Below are 16,134 nucleotides of genomic sequence, written 5' to 3'. Positions count from 1 at the left end.
TTGCAATAAAAGACTCCGAACCAGACCCTGACCTTTACAGGAGTAGAGGGAAAAGATGAGAAGAGATATGAGGAAGTGTGCAATGAGGAGAGTCAGATGAAGTCCACCATGGTCTTGTGTGGGGGCTCATTTTTTGCGAGATGAGGTGATGTTTTTATTGCTACCATTTTGGGGTACATCCGACTTTTTGATCGATTAACATTATGTTTTTTTGGAAGGTGAGGTAAATAAAAAAGCTGTTTCAGCTAATGTTTTTTTTTTTTTACGGCGTTCACTTGATGGGGTAGATCGTGTGATATTTTTATAGAGCCGACCGTCATGGACGTGACAATACCAAATATGTCTATTTTATTTATTTTTTACATTTTTTTTTATGACTTACCGTACCGTAATTGGGGAAATTTTTATTTTTTTACACGTGAAACTTTTTTATTTTTAATAAAACACTTTATTATTTTTATTTTACACTTTGTGTCCCCCATAAGGTCATACAAGACCTCTGGGGGACATTTAACTTCACTTTTTTTTTTTTCACTATTGATTTCTCCTGTAACTGGGGCTGACATAGTAGCCCCAGTTACAGGGGAAATAACCCCCCCCCCCCCCATTCCCGAGAGGCTGTACAGCAGAATACAACGCCTCAGTGCAGGGCTGATCAAGCTCTGTGGAAGACCCAACAGCTCCCATACTCTCCCGGCCCCAGCGGTCACATGACCACCAGGCTGGGACAGGAAGCAGCACATCGCTTACTTGCTGTATACACAGCGCTCGTTCAACGCTGTGTATACAGTGATCTAGAAGGCAGGGACACACAGGAACTGTCCCTGCCTTCTCTCTGGGGTGCCGTGCTGTCACTGACAGCAGGCCCTCCGCTCAGCATCTGCACAATTAGTGTGCAATTGCCATCTCTGAAAAGACGTTCTAAAATGTCTGATCAGAGATAAACCCGACCGCCCAGTACGTTTATAGTCAATGGGCGGTTGGGAAGTGGACCCTGCACCTTAAACACTGTACTATCAAGGGCACCTCAACCAACACCTGGCAGGAGATCCCTCAACACCAGAGTGTGCCCTGAAGGAATCCAGTGCTATCCTTTTTGCCACTGCATGCTGGCCCAGGGAGCACTGTTAAACCATGGGTACCAACTACTACCCCCATCAGGCCATCACAGTCACACATTGCCCCTGCGGTTGCTGCAATAATGTTCACAAAAGAAATTAAAGACGAGTTTATAGGGCACAGTAAGCATGTGCCCTTGTACTAGATGTATTATCAAAAAGAGCCATCAGTCATTGTGAAAGGATATGGCAAGTGTGCAATTTCAGGGTGTTTTATTCTCTGTTGTGATCTGTTTGTACAACCTGTGAAGTGATGCCTCTTCAAGTAGTTTGACACCAGAAGGCTGTGGCTTGCTAGCTGAAAAATCCCATGCTGAAACTCTGGTCCTGGACCTATTGAATGAGACTGGGAAAGAATGTAAACATGTATAATAGATTACAAATTGCATTTACAATGATAGAAAGCCAGCATAATAAATGTCTTCTACACGATAAATGTACATTTACTATACTTGCCTTTATTTAAAAGGGTTGTCTAAAGTTTAAAGGGTCAGTAACTTTAAAAAAAAAAATTGATATGTCATAGAGACCCCCACACATTCCTAGAAGGGGAGGGAAGTGAACACATATCGTGCCCTCTCTCATCGCTGCACGAGATGGGCTCCATAGATTTCTTTGGGCCTGTCTAGATTCTGTCCTCAGCAGAGAGGAGATAGAGAGCACTTGTAATTCCATAGATTCTTCCATGTAGTGATCTATCTTTTTAAGATATGCTAACTAGAGATGAGTGAATCGAATCCAACAAAGTGGAATTCGATCCGAATTTCTGGATAAATTTGATTCGCCTAGAAGTCGAATTTCCTCATGCTTCGTGTCAGCGAAACGATTTTACCTGAAATACAAACCGGATTCCAAAAAAGTTGGGACACTATACAAATCGTGAATAAAAACTGAATGCAATGATGTGGAGGTGCCAACTTCTAATATTTTATTCAGAATAGAACATAAATCACGGAACGGAAAGTTTAAACTGAGAAAATGTACCATTTTAAGGGAAAAATATGTTGAATCAGAATTTCATGGTGTCAACAAATCCCCAAAAAGTTGGGACAAGGCCATTTTCACCATTGTGTGGCATCTCCCCTTCTTCTTACAACACTCAACAGACGTCTGGGGACCGAGGAGACCAGTTTCTCAAGTTTAGAAATAGGAATGCTCTCCCATTTTTTGTCTAATACAGGCCTCTAACTGTTCAATCGTCTTGGGCCTTCTTTGTTGCACCTTCCTCTTTATGATGCGCCAAATGTTCTCAATAGGTGAAAGATCTTGACTGCAGACTGGCCATTTCAGTACCCGGATCCTTCTCCTACGCAGCCATGATGTTGTGATTGATGCAGAATGTGGTCTGGCATTATCTTGTTGAAAAATGCAGGGTCTTCCCTGAAAGAGATGACGTCTGGATGGGAGCATATGTTGTTCTAGAACCTGAATATATTTTTCTGCATTGATGGTGCCTTTCCAGACATACAAGCTGCCCACGCCACACGCACTCATGCAACCCCATACCATCAGAGATGCAGGCTTCTGAACTGAGCGTTGATAACAATTTGGGTTGTCCTTGTCCTCTTTGGTCCGGATAACATGGCGTCCCAGATTTCCAAAAAGAACTTCGAATCGTGACTCGTCTGACCACAGAACAGTCTTCCATTTTGCCACACTCCATTTTAAATGATCCCTGTCCCAGTGAAAACGCCTGAGCTTGTGGATCTTGCTTAGAAATGGCTTCTTCTTTGCACTGTAGAGTTTCAGCTGGCAACGGTGGATGGCACGGTGGATTGTGTTCACTGATAATGGTTTCTGGAAGTATTCCTGAGCCCATTCTGTGATTTCCTATCCAGTAGCATTCCTGTTTGTGGTGCAGTGTCGTTTAAGGGCCCGGAGATCACGGGCATCCAGTATGGTTTTACGGCCTTGACCCTTACGCACAGAGATTGTTCCAGATTCTCTGAATCTTCGGATGCACAGTTGATGATGATAGATGCAAAGTCTTTGCAATTTTTCGCTGGGTAACACCTTTCTGATATTGCTCCACTATCTTTCTGCGCAACATTGTGGGAATTGGTGATCCTCTACCCATCTTGGCTTCTGAGAGACACTACCACTCTGAGAAGTTCTTTTTATACTAATTCAATACTAATCATGTTGCCAATTGACCTAATTAGTGTTAATTGGTCTTCCAGCTCTTCGTTATGCTCAAATTTACTTTTTCCAGCCTCTTATTGCTACTTGTCCCAACTTTTTTGGGATTTGTTGACACCGTGAAAATCTGAATCAACGTATTTTTCCTTTAAAATGATACATTTACTCGGATTAAACGTTTGATCTGTCATCTACGTTCTATTACAAATAAAATATTGACATTTGCCATCTCCACATCATTGCATTCAGTTTTTATTCACAATTTGTTTAGTGTCCCAACTTTTTGGGAATCCGGTTTGTAGTATAAAAAACAAAAAAATTCTAACTTACCTCTTCCATTTGCTCGCGACGGACAGCCAGCCTCCATCTTGCTTGAAGCTCGGCGGAAATCCTGTGCGGCGCGAGATTACATCATCACTCCGACCGGCGTGATGACGTAATCTCGCGCCGCACAGGATTTCAGTGCGGATTGTCCGCACATAAATCCTGAAAGTGTGCATTTTGGCCCCTTTCACACGAGCGAGTTTTCCGCGCGGGTGCAGTGCGTTACGTGAACGCATAGCATCTGCACTGAATCCTGACCCATTCATTTCAATCGGTCTGTGTACATGAGCGTTGTTTTTCACGCATCAGTTCTGCGTTGCGTGAAAATCGCAGCATGTTCTATATTCTGCTCCATAGAAGTGAATGGGGCTGCGTAAAAAACGCATTGCATCCGCAAGCAAGTGCGGGTGTATTGCATTTTTCACTGATGGTTGCTAAGAGATGTTGTTTGTAAACCATCAGTTTTTTATCACGCGCGTGAAAAAACGCATCAAAACGCATTGCACCCGCGCGGAAAAAACTGAACAACTGAACGCAATCGCAGACGAAACTGACTGAACTTGCTTGCAAAATGGTGCGAGTTTTACTGAACGCATCCGGACCTAATCCGTCACGCTCGTGTGAAAGGGGCCTTAGCCTTAAGATCTTGGTCATGTTTTATTAGCGTAAAGATCCTAAGACCTTTAATTCTATTTAAGTACCAGAAACAAAGATAGATGTGTGTGTGTGATTTAAAGGTAAACATTTCTTATTGGTCCGGATTGTACGGACACAGGTTTGTAAATCCTTCTTTAGCTCCATTGATAGCCCTGTTCCAGGCACATTAGCTTAAAATATCTCACTACTAAGTATAAATATATACAGAGAATGAAACAGCAATTGAAACTGAGGACAAGTATAGAATATGAGGTCATTCTTGTCTTTCTTTTATTGTCCATCTGGAGATAGCTAGTAACTAAAAAGTTGCATATTGAAGTACCGGTAGCTTGCCAACTCCCACATAATGATGACAGCCTGTAATATGGGCCACAGCCTATAACAAACTTATTTATACATTTTCTGCAGAATTGTTACACATTATACACAGTATTGGTTATTTGATAAACCAGTTGTTTCACTTCAGGTTAATATATATTTTCCACATTGCATCAAGTGACTGTTATGTCCATGTCTCCATGACTCCAAGGCCAGTAAGTGAGTTAGCTTTATAGCAATGACCTCTTAGTACATAGATGTCAATGGGTAGGTGCATACAACTAAGCCCCTCACACAGAAGTTAAAATATGAAACTGGTGTTAGCAGTAAGAACTGATGTGTAATGGAGTCTGAGAGACGCGTTAATTTGACATCTTCACTGGTGTCCTGTTAGTATCCTGCCAGGGGGTAGTCAACATTGTTACATTACGTCATGCTGTCTCCATATATTTCTTGTACTGACTTTGAAGGGGCTCAGAACAACACCGATCTGATGTTATGACAGCACAGGCTTCAGCTGCGGCCTAGTAGGGGACAACAGGGGATTTCTGTAATGGCACCGTACAGGTGAATGAAACTTTGGGAGCGTGTATTGCTCCATGACTTTGGCCAAAGGATTAATTTTCACTTATTTCCCGGAGTGCTTTGGTCAATTATGACGGCATCTGAGCGTTGAAATCCTGTGTGCACTACACTACCGGGCCCGAATGGATCACCCGTGCAGAAATCAATTGTTTGGTTGCTATGGCAACCTCAGGCCTGTCATAGTGAAGTTCCTATGGAGCCCTCCCTGTGGTAAATCTCCCATAGGCTGCAGTGTTAAATTACTGAAGTCTATGGGACAAGCGCTCAGGCAATTGCATGTTAAAAACTACAAATGGCAAAGCACAAGCCCTTACAGTATATGGCTATGTGAAAGGAAAAATAGAAAGGTTATGGCACCAGGAAACAGGGAGTAAAAAAATTTAAAAATGGAAAGCCGCTTGTTCAGGAAGGGGTTAAAGAGCACTTGTCAGCAGGATCAACAGTATGAAAACAGGCGTACTGCCTACTGGTTGGTTCTGCTTATTAAAATTAAATGTCTAGTGACAATCGACTGCATTGTTCTCAAAATACTTTTTTATGCAAATGAGTAGGCTTGAGCAAATCGAAATTCGGATCACAAATCCAAAGTCGATTTATTCAAACACTTTGGTTTTAATGCTGTCCGGACACATGTCTCCATACAACATTGAAATGTAAAGCTTCTGTGTAGGCAAAATTATTTTTGCCCTAAGGCCGCATGCACACGACCGTGGTGTGTTTTGCGGTCCGCAAATCGCGGATCCGCAAAACACGGATGACGTACGTGCGCGTTCCGCAATTTGCGGAACGGCACGGACAGTCTTTATATATAACTGCCTATTCTATAGGACATGTTATATTTTTTTGCGGGGCCTCGGAACGGAGCAACGGATGCAGACAGCACACAGAGTGCTGTCCGCATCTTTTGCGGCCCCATTGAAGTGAATGGGTCCGCATCTGAGCCGCCAAAACCGCGGCTCGGATGGGGGACCAAAACAACGGCCGTGTGCATGAGGCCTAAGTCACGTGAGACTTCAGTGAATGATTTCGGTATGGAGACAGCATTAAAATCAAAGTATTTGACCGAATAGACTACGGATCTATAATCCGAAGTCTATTTGCCCAACACTACAAATGAGGGCTTCTGAGCGCCGAAGGACAGAGCCTAGCCTCTCTGTGCACTTCAGCTCGTCAGCTTTTCAGTGTTGACCATGATCCTCAGTGCACTGAAGCCCTTATCTGCATAAAGTTCATAAGACATCATATGTAATTTTAATCAGCAGGACCACCCTACCAGACAGGATGGAGAACATCTGCAGTACTACATAGACCAGATCTCTATTTTATTATTTTCCTACTGTCTCCCATTCCCCTACAGTCAGCTGCTCTCAATGCTGCGCTGAAATACACAGTCCAGACTGCTGTGTTGTACTCACGTATTGGAGAGGACTCCTGTCTGCATGCATGGCAGTCCTGATAATGTATATCAGCACTGAGAGCGAGGGAATAGTGGGCAGTAGGAAAATAAAAACTAACTATCTGGACACCTTATCTGCAGTACTAGTCATATACTACAAAAAAATAAAAAAATTGTCCAAGACCCTGGTGACAGGTTCCCCTTAATCATAGCTATGATTAAGTACCCTGGGCTATCATTAAAGGAAATCTTCATATCCAACTGCATGCATAGACACATAGCGGTGGTTCACCTGATTAACAAAGTGTTTTTCTTTTGTTGATCTGAGGCTCTGTTCCCGAATTATGATACTTCAGGATTAAGCTATTGGTGCAGTGAGAGCATTGCCATTGCTCTTGTTGCACCAAAGCTCCACTCATTTCAGCGCCCATCCTCTTTCTCACTGCTTTGCCGCTGCCTGGCACTGTCAATCAAAGCAACAATGGAAGGGATGGCCACAGAAACAAAAGGCGCTTATGTGCAAATAGAGCAACAGTTTATAATGCTGCTAGTACTCTGCCTACCTCGGCCTGACCCTAACTACACTGTTGCCTAACCCCGTGGATCAGCTGTAAGTTATACAGCTACAGAGACTTTTGTAGGAGGTAGCAGCCTAGTGGTTCCCCAGCAGTGAAGTACAGATACTTTTACAGGGAACCGCTAAGATGACGCTGTTAGGAATAGCCAAAAACCAAATCTGTTGGTTGACACGGTGGTTCCTCACCTACTGCCATAACATTATTCAACCAGACAACCAGAGACATATATCATGTGCTCCTCCCCCTACCTTTTGACTAACTCTTCTCTCATTATCATGCCTGCTGCTTCACACTGACAATGACAGCAGTACACGATATTAAAACACCAGCTGGCATCAGATCCCAATGGGGGCCTGATGTGGCGGGCAATCTTCTGGACTACAGGGTCTGGTTACAATTGTGACCTGACCCCTGACCCTATATACACCATTGTAGGAATCTTTGAGTTCTACTCTGCCTTTGTAGCTCCATTTGTAGCTCCATCAAATTTGACAGTAACAGTGGTACAGCATGCAGTGCTATTCTTGCCATCAAAATGACAGAACTGTTTCCTCTACCAGATGACATTATTAGTGGCTTAGGTCCACAAAGAACAGACCCTAACAGTATGTGGTCATGTGCATGCCTCTATTCTTTCTTCTAGTAAAATCTGCTCATTCATCTATCATACCACATATGTTTTTTCTTACTGCCATCTTTATCAGAAATGTACTACTTTTACTACACTCCATTCAGTTATAACATATAGAAGGAAAAAGTACTGGGTTGCAGTACTAGAGGCAGCTGCACAATGACAATGGATGACAATGTGTCAAGTGCTACAGTGAAAGAACTTCAGCTACAGTAATCAGTGGGGATCCAGGGGGTGAGACCACACTGATAGATATACTATAGGTAGATTATATTGCAAAGCTGAATAAAAAATATTGATTTAAAAAATACCTTAATGCACTAAAGTCTATGTAGAGCACTTGCACATACCTCTGTTGTTGCGGCATTTTTGTTTGTATCTAATGTCCTAGAAAGATGTGGATGTCGAGTCTCTTCAAGTAAGTAATCCAGATTGAATTCCAGCCTCCTTCTGACATCTGGATAAAAATAATAAAATATATGATATATGTGTGTGCATATATATATATATATATATATATATATATATACTTGTTTAACTTGTAATTTATATATATTTGCTAGATTCCTATTCTAGTATCAGCAAAAATGAAAATGGTTTTCAGTTTAGTTGTAACATTGTGGATATTGAAAGCAGAACTTGAGAGGAGATTCCAGGAAGCCTGTGCGCTCTTCTCAAATCATGTTTAATACAGACATTGTTGGCACCATACATCTTGCACACATTCACTATTTGCTATGACAACTGTGACTGCTACTATTAATATCTACTGATAGTATGCCAGTGTGAATCGTATATGGAAGAAATGGATGACAGATCAATGGAAAAGTTTAAAAGTTTACCCTGAGTGACATATGGTTAAAACAAATATAGCATAAACCTCCCCACATGGTTGCTATTGAACAAAAATGCTTGAGAGTGCCAGCTGACCCAGTACGATAAAATAGAAATCTCGAGGAAAATAAGTACAGTTGAATGATACATATAAAGTATACATATACACTGCTGGCATAAACTTGGAAACAATTGAATTTTACATACATGATCACAATTCACAATCACATTTTCAAACTCAACAGCAAAGTGGCAATTACTTCCTGAACTACTTGACAATATCCAAAAACAACAGTTTAATTGAAGGGGTAGAAAATAAGCATGAGGCAATAAACAATGTCTTTCCTAAAATGTGTGTATTTTATTTCAAATTAACTCTAGTGCTCCATGTTTGATTTCTTCTAGAGAAAAATAATTAAACTGTAGGACCAAAGCAAAGACAGATGAGGGAAACCGTTATCACCAATAAAAATTTAAAAAAATCCTAAAAAAACACATGATTTTGGAATAGAGGTGAAGGACATTTCTATGTTGCTCATAACAGGAAATTCATAGAAAATGACACACATCCACTAGAATGAGTAACATATTATCGAAGCGGAATACATACAAAAATAGGCAATGGTGATGGAACAAACTGATTGTAGAAAAAACGCCCAATGAGTTCAAGAGCAAATGACCAAATTAGAATTTATTATTATTACTAGCTGAAGGACTCGGCTTCGCTCGGGTATATTTAATCTATTTCATTTAATGTTTGTGTGTGTTGTTAAAAGATATCAACACACTATCCACTATAACAGTAACATATACAGTAACCTGCCCCCAAAACAGTGACCTTCACAGCCCCCCCCCCCCCACAGTGCCCAGTCCCTTAAAATTGGACCTCCACAGCAGCCAACCCCTTAACTTTGACCTCTACAGCAGCCTTCCCCTTTAACAGTGACTTTCACAGCATACCACCCCCATGACAGTGACCTCCACTGGGGCCTGGCCCCTTTACAGTGGCCTTTACTGGATCGGGGGCATTTTCTTTTGAACAGCTCACTCTAAGACAGCAGCACTGTACTGTCTGAGTGTGAGCTGCAGGGAGAAAGTCACCCTTTCTCCCACCTCTGCAGCTGATAGAAGTTGATTTTTACCTTCATTTTTTCATTCCCCGTCGGCTCAGGAGTGGGAATGGGCATGGTCTAACCAGCCTGGGGCGTGGCTTATCGGGACCTAGAAGTCGATTTTTAACTTATTTTTTTTTTATCTCAGTTCGGGAGCATGTTTTTTTGAACAGCTCACTCTAAGACAGCAGCACTGTGCTGTCTGAGTGTAAGCTTCAGGGAGAAAGTCATCCTCCCTCCCACCCCTGCAGCTTACAGAAGTTGATTTCTACCTTAATTATTTTGAATCCCCGTCGGCTCAGGAGTGGGTGTTGCCTAACCAGACCGGGGCCTGGCCTAACCAGATCGGGGCATGGCTTAGCGGGACCTAGGGGCAAGTTTTAATTCTTTTGAGGGTGGACACATTGTGGCAGGGGGCGTGTCTGGGCGCCTTCCTGCATGAGTGACGCCCCTCTGGGCACTTTACTGGCTCATTTGCATACCAAATAAACTGGATTTATAAAGACATCTGGAAATAGGGTACTAAGTGCTATTAGGTCATGGCTTTACTTCAATAGCAATTATCCTTGTGACAGATTTCCTTTTAAAGCTCTCCTACAGCAGTGAAGATAAATGGCTGGGTTGTTATGGAAACCTGGAGTAAAACTGTGTATGTAGAGGCTGGAGGACCTGCGAGCTTCTATTGGCTGATAAGGGTCATGTGACCAAGCTTCTATTGGCTAATGCATTTTTTGGGAATATATCAGGAACGGTACGTCCTAGAGAGCTGAGACCTGGTCTAAAACCTTCTCGGACACCTGATGCACCTGTGTGCCAAATTTCGTGATTGTAAATGCGACGGTGCGTATTCCTTTAGCTGACATACATACATACACACATACATTCAACTTTATATATATTAGATTATGGATAATAGGTGGCAGATTTAAATAAAGAACAAAAGGGGTGATTACTAGAGTTGAGCGAACACCTGGATGTTCGGGTTCGAGAAGTTCGGCCGAACATCCCAGAAATGTTCGGGTTCGGGATCCGAACCCGATCCGAACTTCGTCCCGAACCCGAACCCCATTGAAGTCAATGGGGACCCGAACTTTTCGGCACTACAAAGGCTGTAAAACAGCCCAGGAAAGAGCTAGAGGGCTGCAAAAGGCAGCAACATGTAGGTAAATCCCCTGCAAACAAATGTGGATAGGGAAATGAATTAAAATAAAAATTAAATAAATAAAAATTAACCAAAATCAATTGGAGAGAGGTTCCATAGCAGAGAATCTGGCTTCCCGTCACCCACCACTGGAACAATTCTAGTAAGAAGCAGGGCGGCAATACCAGAGGGTTAGACGGATCGTTAGTGATAGGGATATGTGTCAAACAAGATTAGACGATATGACCAATAAATTTAGAGAGCGAGGCTACCCCCCTGATCTATTGAAAATACAGCGTAATAAAGCTGAGATTACACCACCAGATAGAACTAAGAAAGAAACAAGGATCCCCTTAGTGATTAAATATAGAGTTGAGCGAACACCTGGATGTTCGGGTTCGAGAAGTTCGGCCGAACATCCCGGAAATGTTCGGGTTCGGGATCCGAACCCGATCCGAACTTCGTCCCGAACCCGAACCCCATTGAAGTCAATGGGGACCCGAACTTTTCGGCACTAAAAAGGCTGTAAAACAGCCCAGGAAAGAGCTAGAGGGCTGCAAAAGGCAGCAACATGTAGGTAAATCCCCTGCAAACAAATGTGGATAGGGAAATGAATTAAAATAAAAATTAAATAAATAAAAATTAACCAAAATCAATTGGAGAGAGGTTCCATAGCAGAGAATCTGGCTTCCCGTCACCCACCACTGGAACAATTCTAGTAAGAAGCAGGGCGGCAATACCAGAGGGTTAGACGGATCGTTAGTGATAGGGATATGTGTCAAACAAGATTAGACGATATGACCAATAAATTTAGAGAGCGAGGCTACCCCCCTGATCTATTGAAAATACAGCGTAATAAAGCTGAGATTACACCACCAGATAGAACTAAGAAAGAAACAAGGATCCCCTTAGTGATTAAATACCATCCCTGGTCCCAGCGCCTTAGGACTATTGTTAATCAACATTGGCACATATTATCTAAGTCCTATCCACGGATAGGAGAGTTCCAGAGGCCACCCATGATATGCTATAAACGGGCAGAAAATATTAGGGATAAAATAGTCCGGGCGGATGTGGGAAGTAATAAAATAGAAAGAGGACAGAGTACTTTATCTACACCTAGACGGGGCACTTTTCCTTGTTTAAACTGTGTCAATTGTTCCAGCGTTATAAAGGGTTCATGTTTCTCCCACCCTCACTCAGGTGAAAATATTCCAATAAGGGGCACGTTCACTTGTGATAGTAGATTTGTGGTTTACATTCTTAAATGTCCATGTGGATTACTATATGTGGGGGAAACCTCAATGAGAATGAAGGACAGACTAAGTAAACACAAATCTACTATCCGTAAACAGAATTTATTACTCCCAATACCCCTTCATTTTTATGATAAAAAACACAACATCTCGCAGTTGAGGTATCAGATTATTGAAGGTGTATCATTACCCCGTCGAGGGGGTGACAGAAATAAATTGTTATTGAAAAGGGAGGCTTACTGGATCCATCGTCTTCAGACAATGGAGCCCAGGGGCCTCAATCGTGAGTACAATGTGTCCTGCTTCCTATAAGGCATTCGGCCTTATGCAATCTGATAAATATATTTCTTTTTTTCTTCAGCGTGATTAATCACTGCAAGAATGGACTATGTGACTGAAAATCTTCGCCAGTATAGAGTGGATATGTTTTTTGCGAATTTTCAATTGCGAATTTTCAGTTGCGAATTTTCAGTTGCGAATTTTCAATTGCGAATTTTCAATTTTCAATTGCGAATTTTCAGTTGCGAATTTTCAATTGCGAATTTTTCAATGCGAATTTTTCATTGCGATTATTTGATATGCGAATTTTATTTAATGAGGGAGGCGGAGCTTCTTTGATGATGTCAGTTCCTTTGTGTTTCATTTATGTATAAATAGCTGGAGTGTAAGATGTTTTATGCAGTCTGATGAAAGCACATCTGTGCTGAAACGCGTCACTATGCCATTTTGAATATGTGACTGAATAAATCTACATTGTGATCTACATCAGCGAAGTGCCGGTCCTTTCCTTTGAAACCACCACTGGAACAGTCCATTCTCAGATATTTAGGCCCCGGCACCCAGGCAGAGGAGAGAGGTCCCGTAACAGAGAATCTGTCTTCATGTCAGCAGAGAATTAGTCTGCATGTCATAGCAGAGAATGAGGCTTCACGTCAGCCACCACTGCAACAGTCCATTGGCATATATTTAGGCCCAGCACCCAGGCAGAGGAGGGAGGTCCCGTAACAGAGAATCTGTCTTCATGTCAGCAGAGAATTAGTCTGCATGTCATAGCAGAGAATGAGGCTTCACGTCAGCCACCACTGCAACAGTCCATTGGCATATATTTAGGCCCAGCACACACACAGGCAGAGGAGAGAGGTCCCGTAACAGAGAATCTGGCTTCATGTCAGCAGAGAATCAGTCTGCATGTCATAGCAGAGAATGAGGCTTCACGTCAGCCACCACTGCAACAGTCCATTGGCATATATTTAGGCCCAGCACACACACAGGCAGAGGAGAGAGGTCCCGTAACAGAGGATCTGGCTTCATGTCAGCAGAGAATCAGTCTGCATGTCATAGCAGAGAATCAGGCTTCACGTCAGCCACCACTGCAACAGTCCATTGTCATAAATTTAGGCCCAGCACCCAGGCAGAGGAGAGAGGTCCCGTAACAGACAATCTGGCTTCATGTCAGCAGAGAATTAGTCTGCATGTCATAGCAGAGAATGAGGCTTCACGTCAGCCACCACTGCAACAGTCCATTGGCATATATTTAGGCCCAGCACACACACAGGCAGAGGAGAGAGGTCCCGTAACAGAGAATCTGTCTTCATGTCAGCAGAGAATTAGTCTGCATGTCATAGCAGAGAATGAGGCTTCACGTCAGCCACCACTGCAACAGTCCATTGGCATATATTTAGGCCCAGCACCCAGGCAGAGGAGGGAGGTCCCGTAACAGAGAATCTGGCTTCATGTCAGCAGAGAATCAGTCTGCATGTCATAGCAGAGAATGAGGCTTCACGTCAGCCACCACTGCAACAGTCCATTGGCATATATTTAGGCCTAGCACACAGGCAGAGGAGAGAGGTCCCGTAACAGACAATCTGGCTTCATGTCAGCAGAGAATCAGTCTGCATGTCATAGCAGAGAATGAGGCTTCACGTCAGCCACCACTGCAACAGTCCATTGGCATATATTTAGGCCCAGCACACACACAGGCAGAGGAGAGAGGTCCCGTAACAGAGAATCTGGCTTCATGTCAGCAGAGAATCAGTCTGCATGTCATAGCAGAGAATGAGGCTTCACGTCAGCCACCACTGCAACAGTCCATTGGCATATATTTAGGCCTAGCACACAGGCAGAGCAGAGAGGTCCCGTAACAGACAATCTGGCTTCATGACAGCAGAGAATCAGTCTGCATGTCATAGCAGAGAATCAGGCTTCACGTCAGCCACCACTGCAACAGTCCATTGTCATAAATTTAGGCCCAGCACCCAGGCAGAGGAGAGAGGTCCCGTAACAGACAATCTGGCTTCATGTCAGCAGAGAATTAGTCTGCATGTCATAGCAGAGAATCAGGCTTCATGTCAGCCACCACTGCAACAGTCCATTGGCATATATTTAGGCCTAGCACACAGGCAGAGGAGAGGTTCATTCAACTTTGGGTAGCCTCGCAATATAATGGTAAAATGAAAATAAAAATAGGATTGAATGAGGAAGTGCCCTGGAGTCCAATAATATATGGTTATGGGGAGGTAGTTAATGTCTAATCTGGACAAGGGACGGACAGGTCCTGTGGGATCCATGCCTGGTTCATTTTTATGAACGTCAGCTTGTCCACATTGGCTGTAGACAGGCGGCTGCGTTTGTCTGTAATGACGCCCCCTGCCGTGCTGAATACACGTTCAGACAAAACGCTGGCTGCCGGGCAGGCCAGCACCTCCAAGGCATAAAAGGCTAGCTCTGGCCACATGGACAATTTAGAGACCCAGAAGTTGAATGGGGCCGAACCATCAGTCAGTACGTGGAGGGGTGTGCACACGTACTGTTCCACCATGTTAGTGAAATGTTGCCTCCTGCTAACACGTTGCGTATCAGGTGGTGGTGCAGTTAGCTGTGGCGTGTTGACAAAAGTTTTCCACATCTCTGCCATGCTAACCCTGCCCTCAGAGGAGCTGGCCGTGACACAGCTGCCTTGGCGACCTCTTGCTCCTCCTCTGCCTTGGCCTTGGGCTTCCACTTGTTCCCCTGTGACATTTGGGAATGCTCTCAGTAGCGCGTCTACCAACGTGCGCTTGTACTCGCGCATCTTCCTATCACGCTCCAGTGCAGGAAGTAAGGTGGGCACATTGTCTTTGTAGCGTGGATCCAGCAGGGTGGCAACCCAGTAGTCCGCACAGGTTAAAATGTGGGCAACTCTGCTGTCGTTGCGCAGGCACTGCAGCATGTAGTCGCTCATGTGTGCCAGGCTGCCCAGGGGTAAGGACAAGCTGTCCTCTGTGGGAGGCGTATCGTCATCGTCCTGCCTTTCCCCCCAGCCACGCACCAGTGATGGACCCGAGCTGCGTTGGGTGCCACCCCGCTGTGACCATGCTTCATCCTCATCCTCCTCCACCTCCTCCTCATCCTCGTCCTCCTCGTCCTCCAGTAGTGGGCCCTGGCTGGCCACATTTGTACCTGGCCTCTGCTGTTGCCAAAAACCTCCCTCTGAGTCACTTCGAAGAGACTGGCCTGAAAGTGCTAAAAATGACCCCTCTTCCTCCTCCTCCTCCTCCTCCTCCTGGGCCACCTCCTCTTCCATCATCGCCCTAAGTGTTTTCTCAAGGAGACATAGAAGTGGTATTGTAACGCTGATAACGGTGTCATCGCCACTGGCCATGTTGGTGGAGTACTCGAAACAGCGCAACAGGGCACACAGGTCTCGCATGGAGGCCCAGTCATTGGTGGTGAAGTGGTGCTGTTCTGTAGTGCGACTGACCCGTGCGTGCTGCAGCTGAAACTCCACTATGGCCTGCTGCTGCTCGCACAGTCTGTCCAGCATGTGCAAGGTGGAGTTCCACCTGGTGGGCACGTCGCATATGAGGCGGTGAGCGGGAAGGCCGAAGTTACGCTGTAGCGCAGACAGGCGAGCAGCAGCAGGATGTGAACGCCGGAAGCGCGAACAGACGGCCCGCACTTTATGCAGCAGCTCTGACATGTCGGGGTAGTTGTGAATGAACTTCTGCACCACCAAATTCAGCACATGCGCCAAGCAAGGGATGTGCGTCAAATTGGCTAGTCCCAG

General features: G+C 44.2%; 1 protein-coding gene across 1 annotated transcript in view; it reads right to left on the bottom strand.

Annotated features, from left to right (window-relative positions):
* Nucleotides 1-16,134, bottom strand: part of FAM227B (family with sequence similarity 227 member B) — a 529,618-nt gene that overhangs the window by 93,228 nt on the left and 420,256 nt on the right. Inside the window, exons 11-12 of the mRNA XM_044279615.1 lie at nt 8,097-8,203; nt 1,307-1,464 (exon numbers count right to left, since the gene is read on the bottom strand). Coding sequence (XP_044135550.1) covers nt 1,307-1,464; nt 8,097-8,203 — 265 coding nt within the window. The remainder of the gene's footprint in view (nt 1-1,306; nt 1,465-8,096; nt 8,204-16,134) is intronic.

This window comes from Bufo gargarizans, chromosome 2, assembly GCF_014858855.1.
Source record: "Bufo gargarizans isolate SCDJY-AF-19 chromosome 2, ASM1485885v1, whole genome shotgun sequence".
Lineage (NCBI taxonomy): Eukaryota > Metazoa > Chordata > Amphibia > Anura > Bufonidae > Bufo > Bufo gargarizans.
This window is presented reverse-complemented; position numbering and strand designations above follow the sequence as displayed.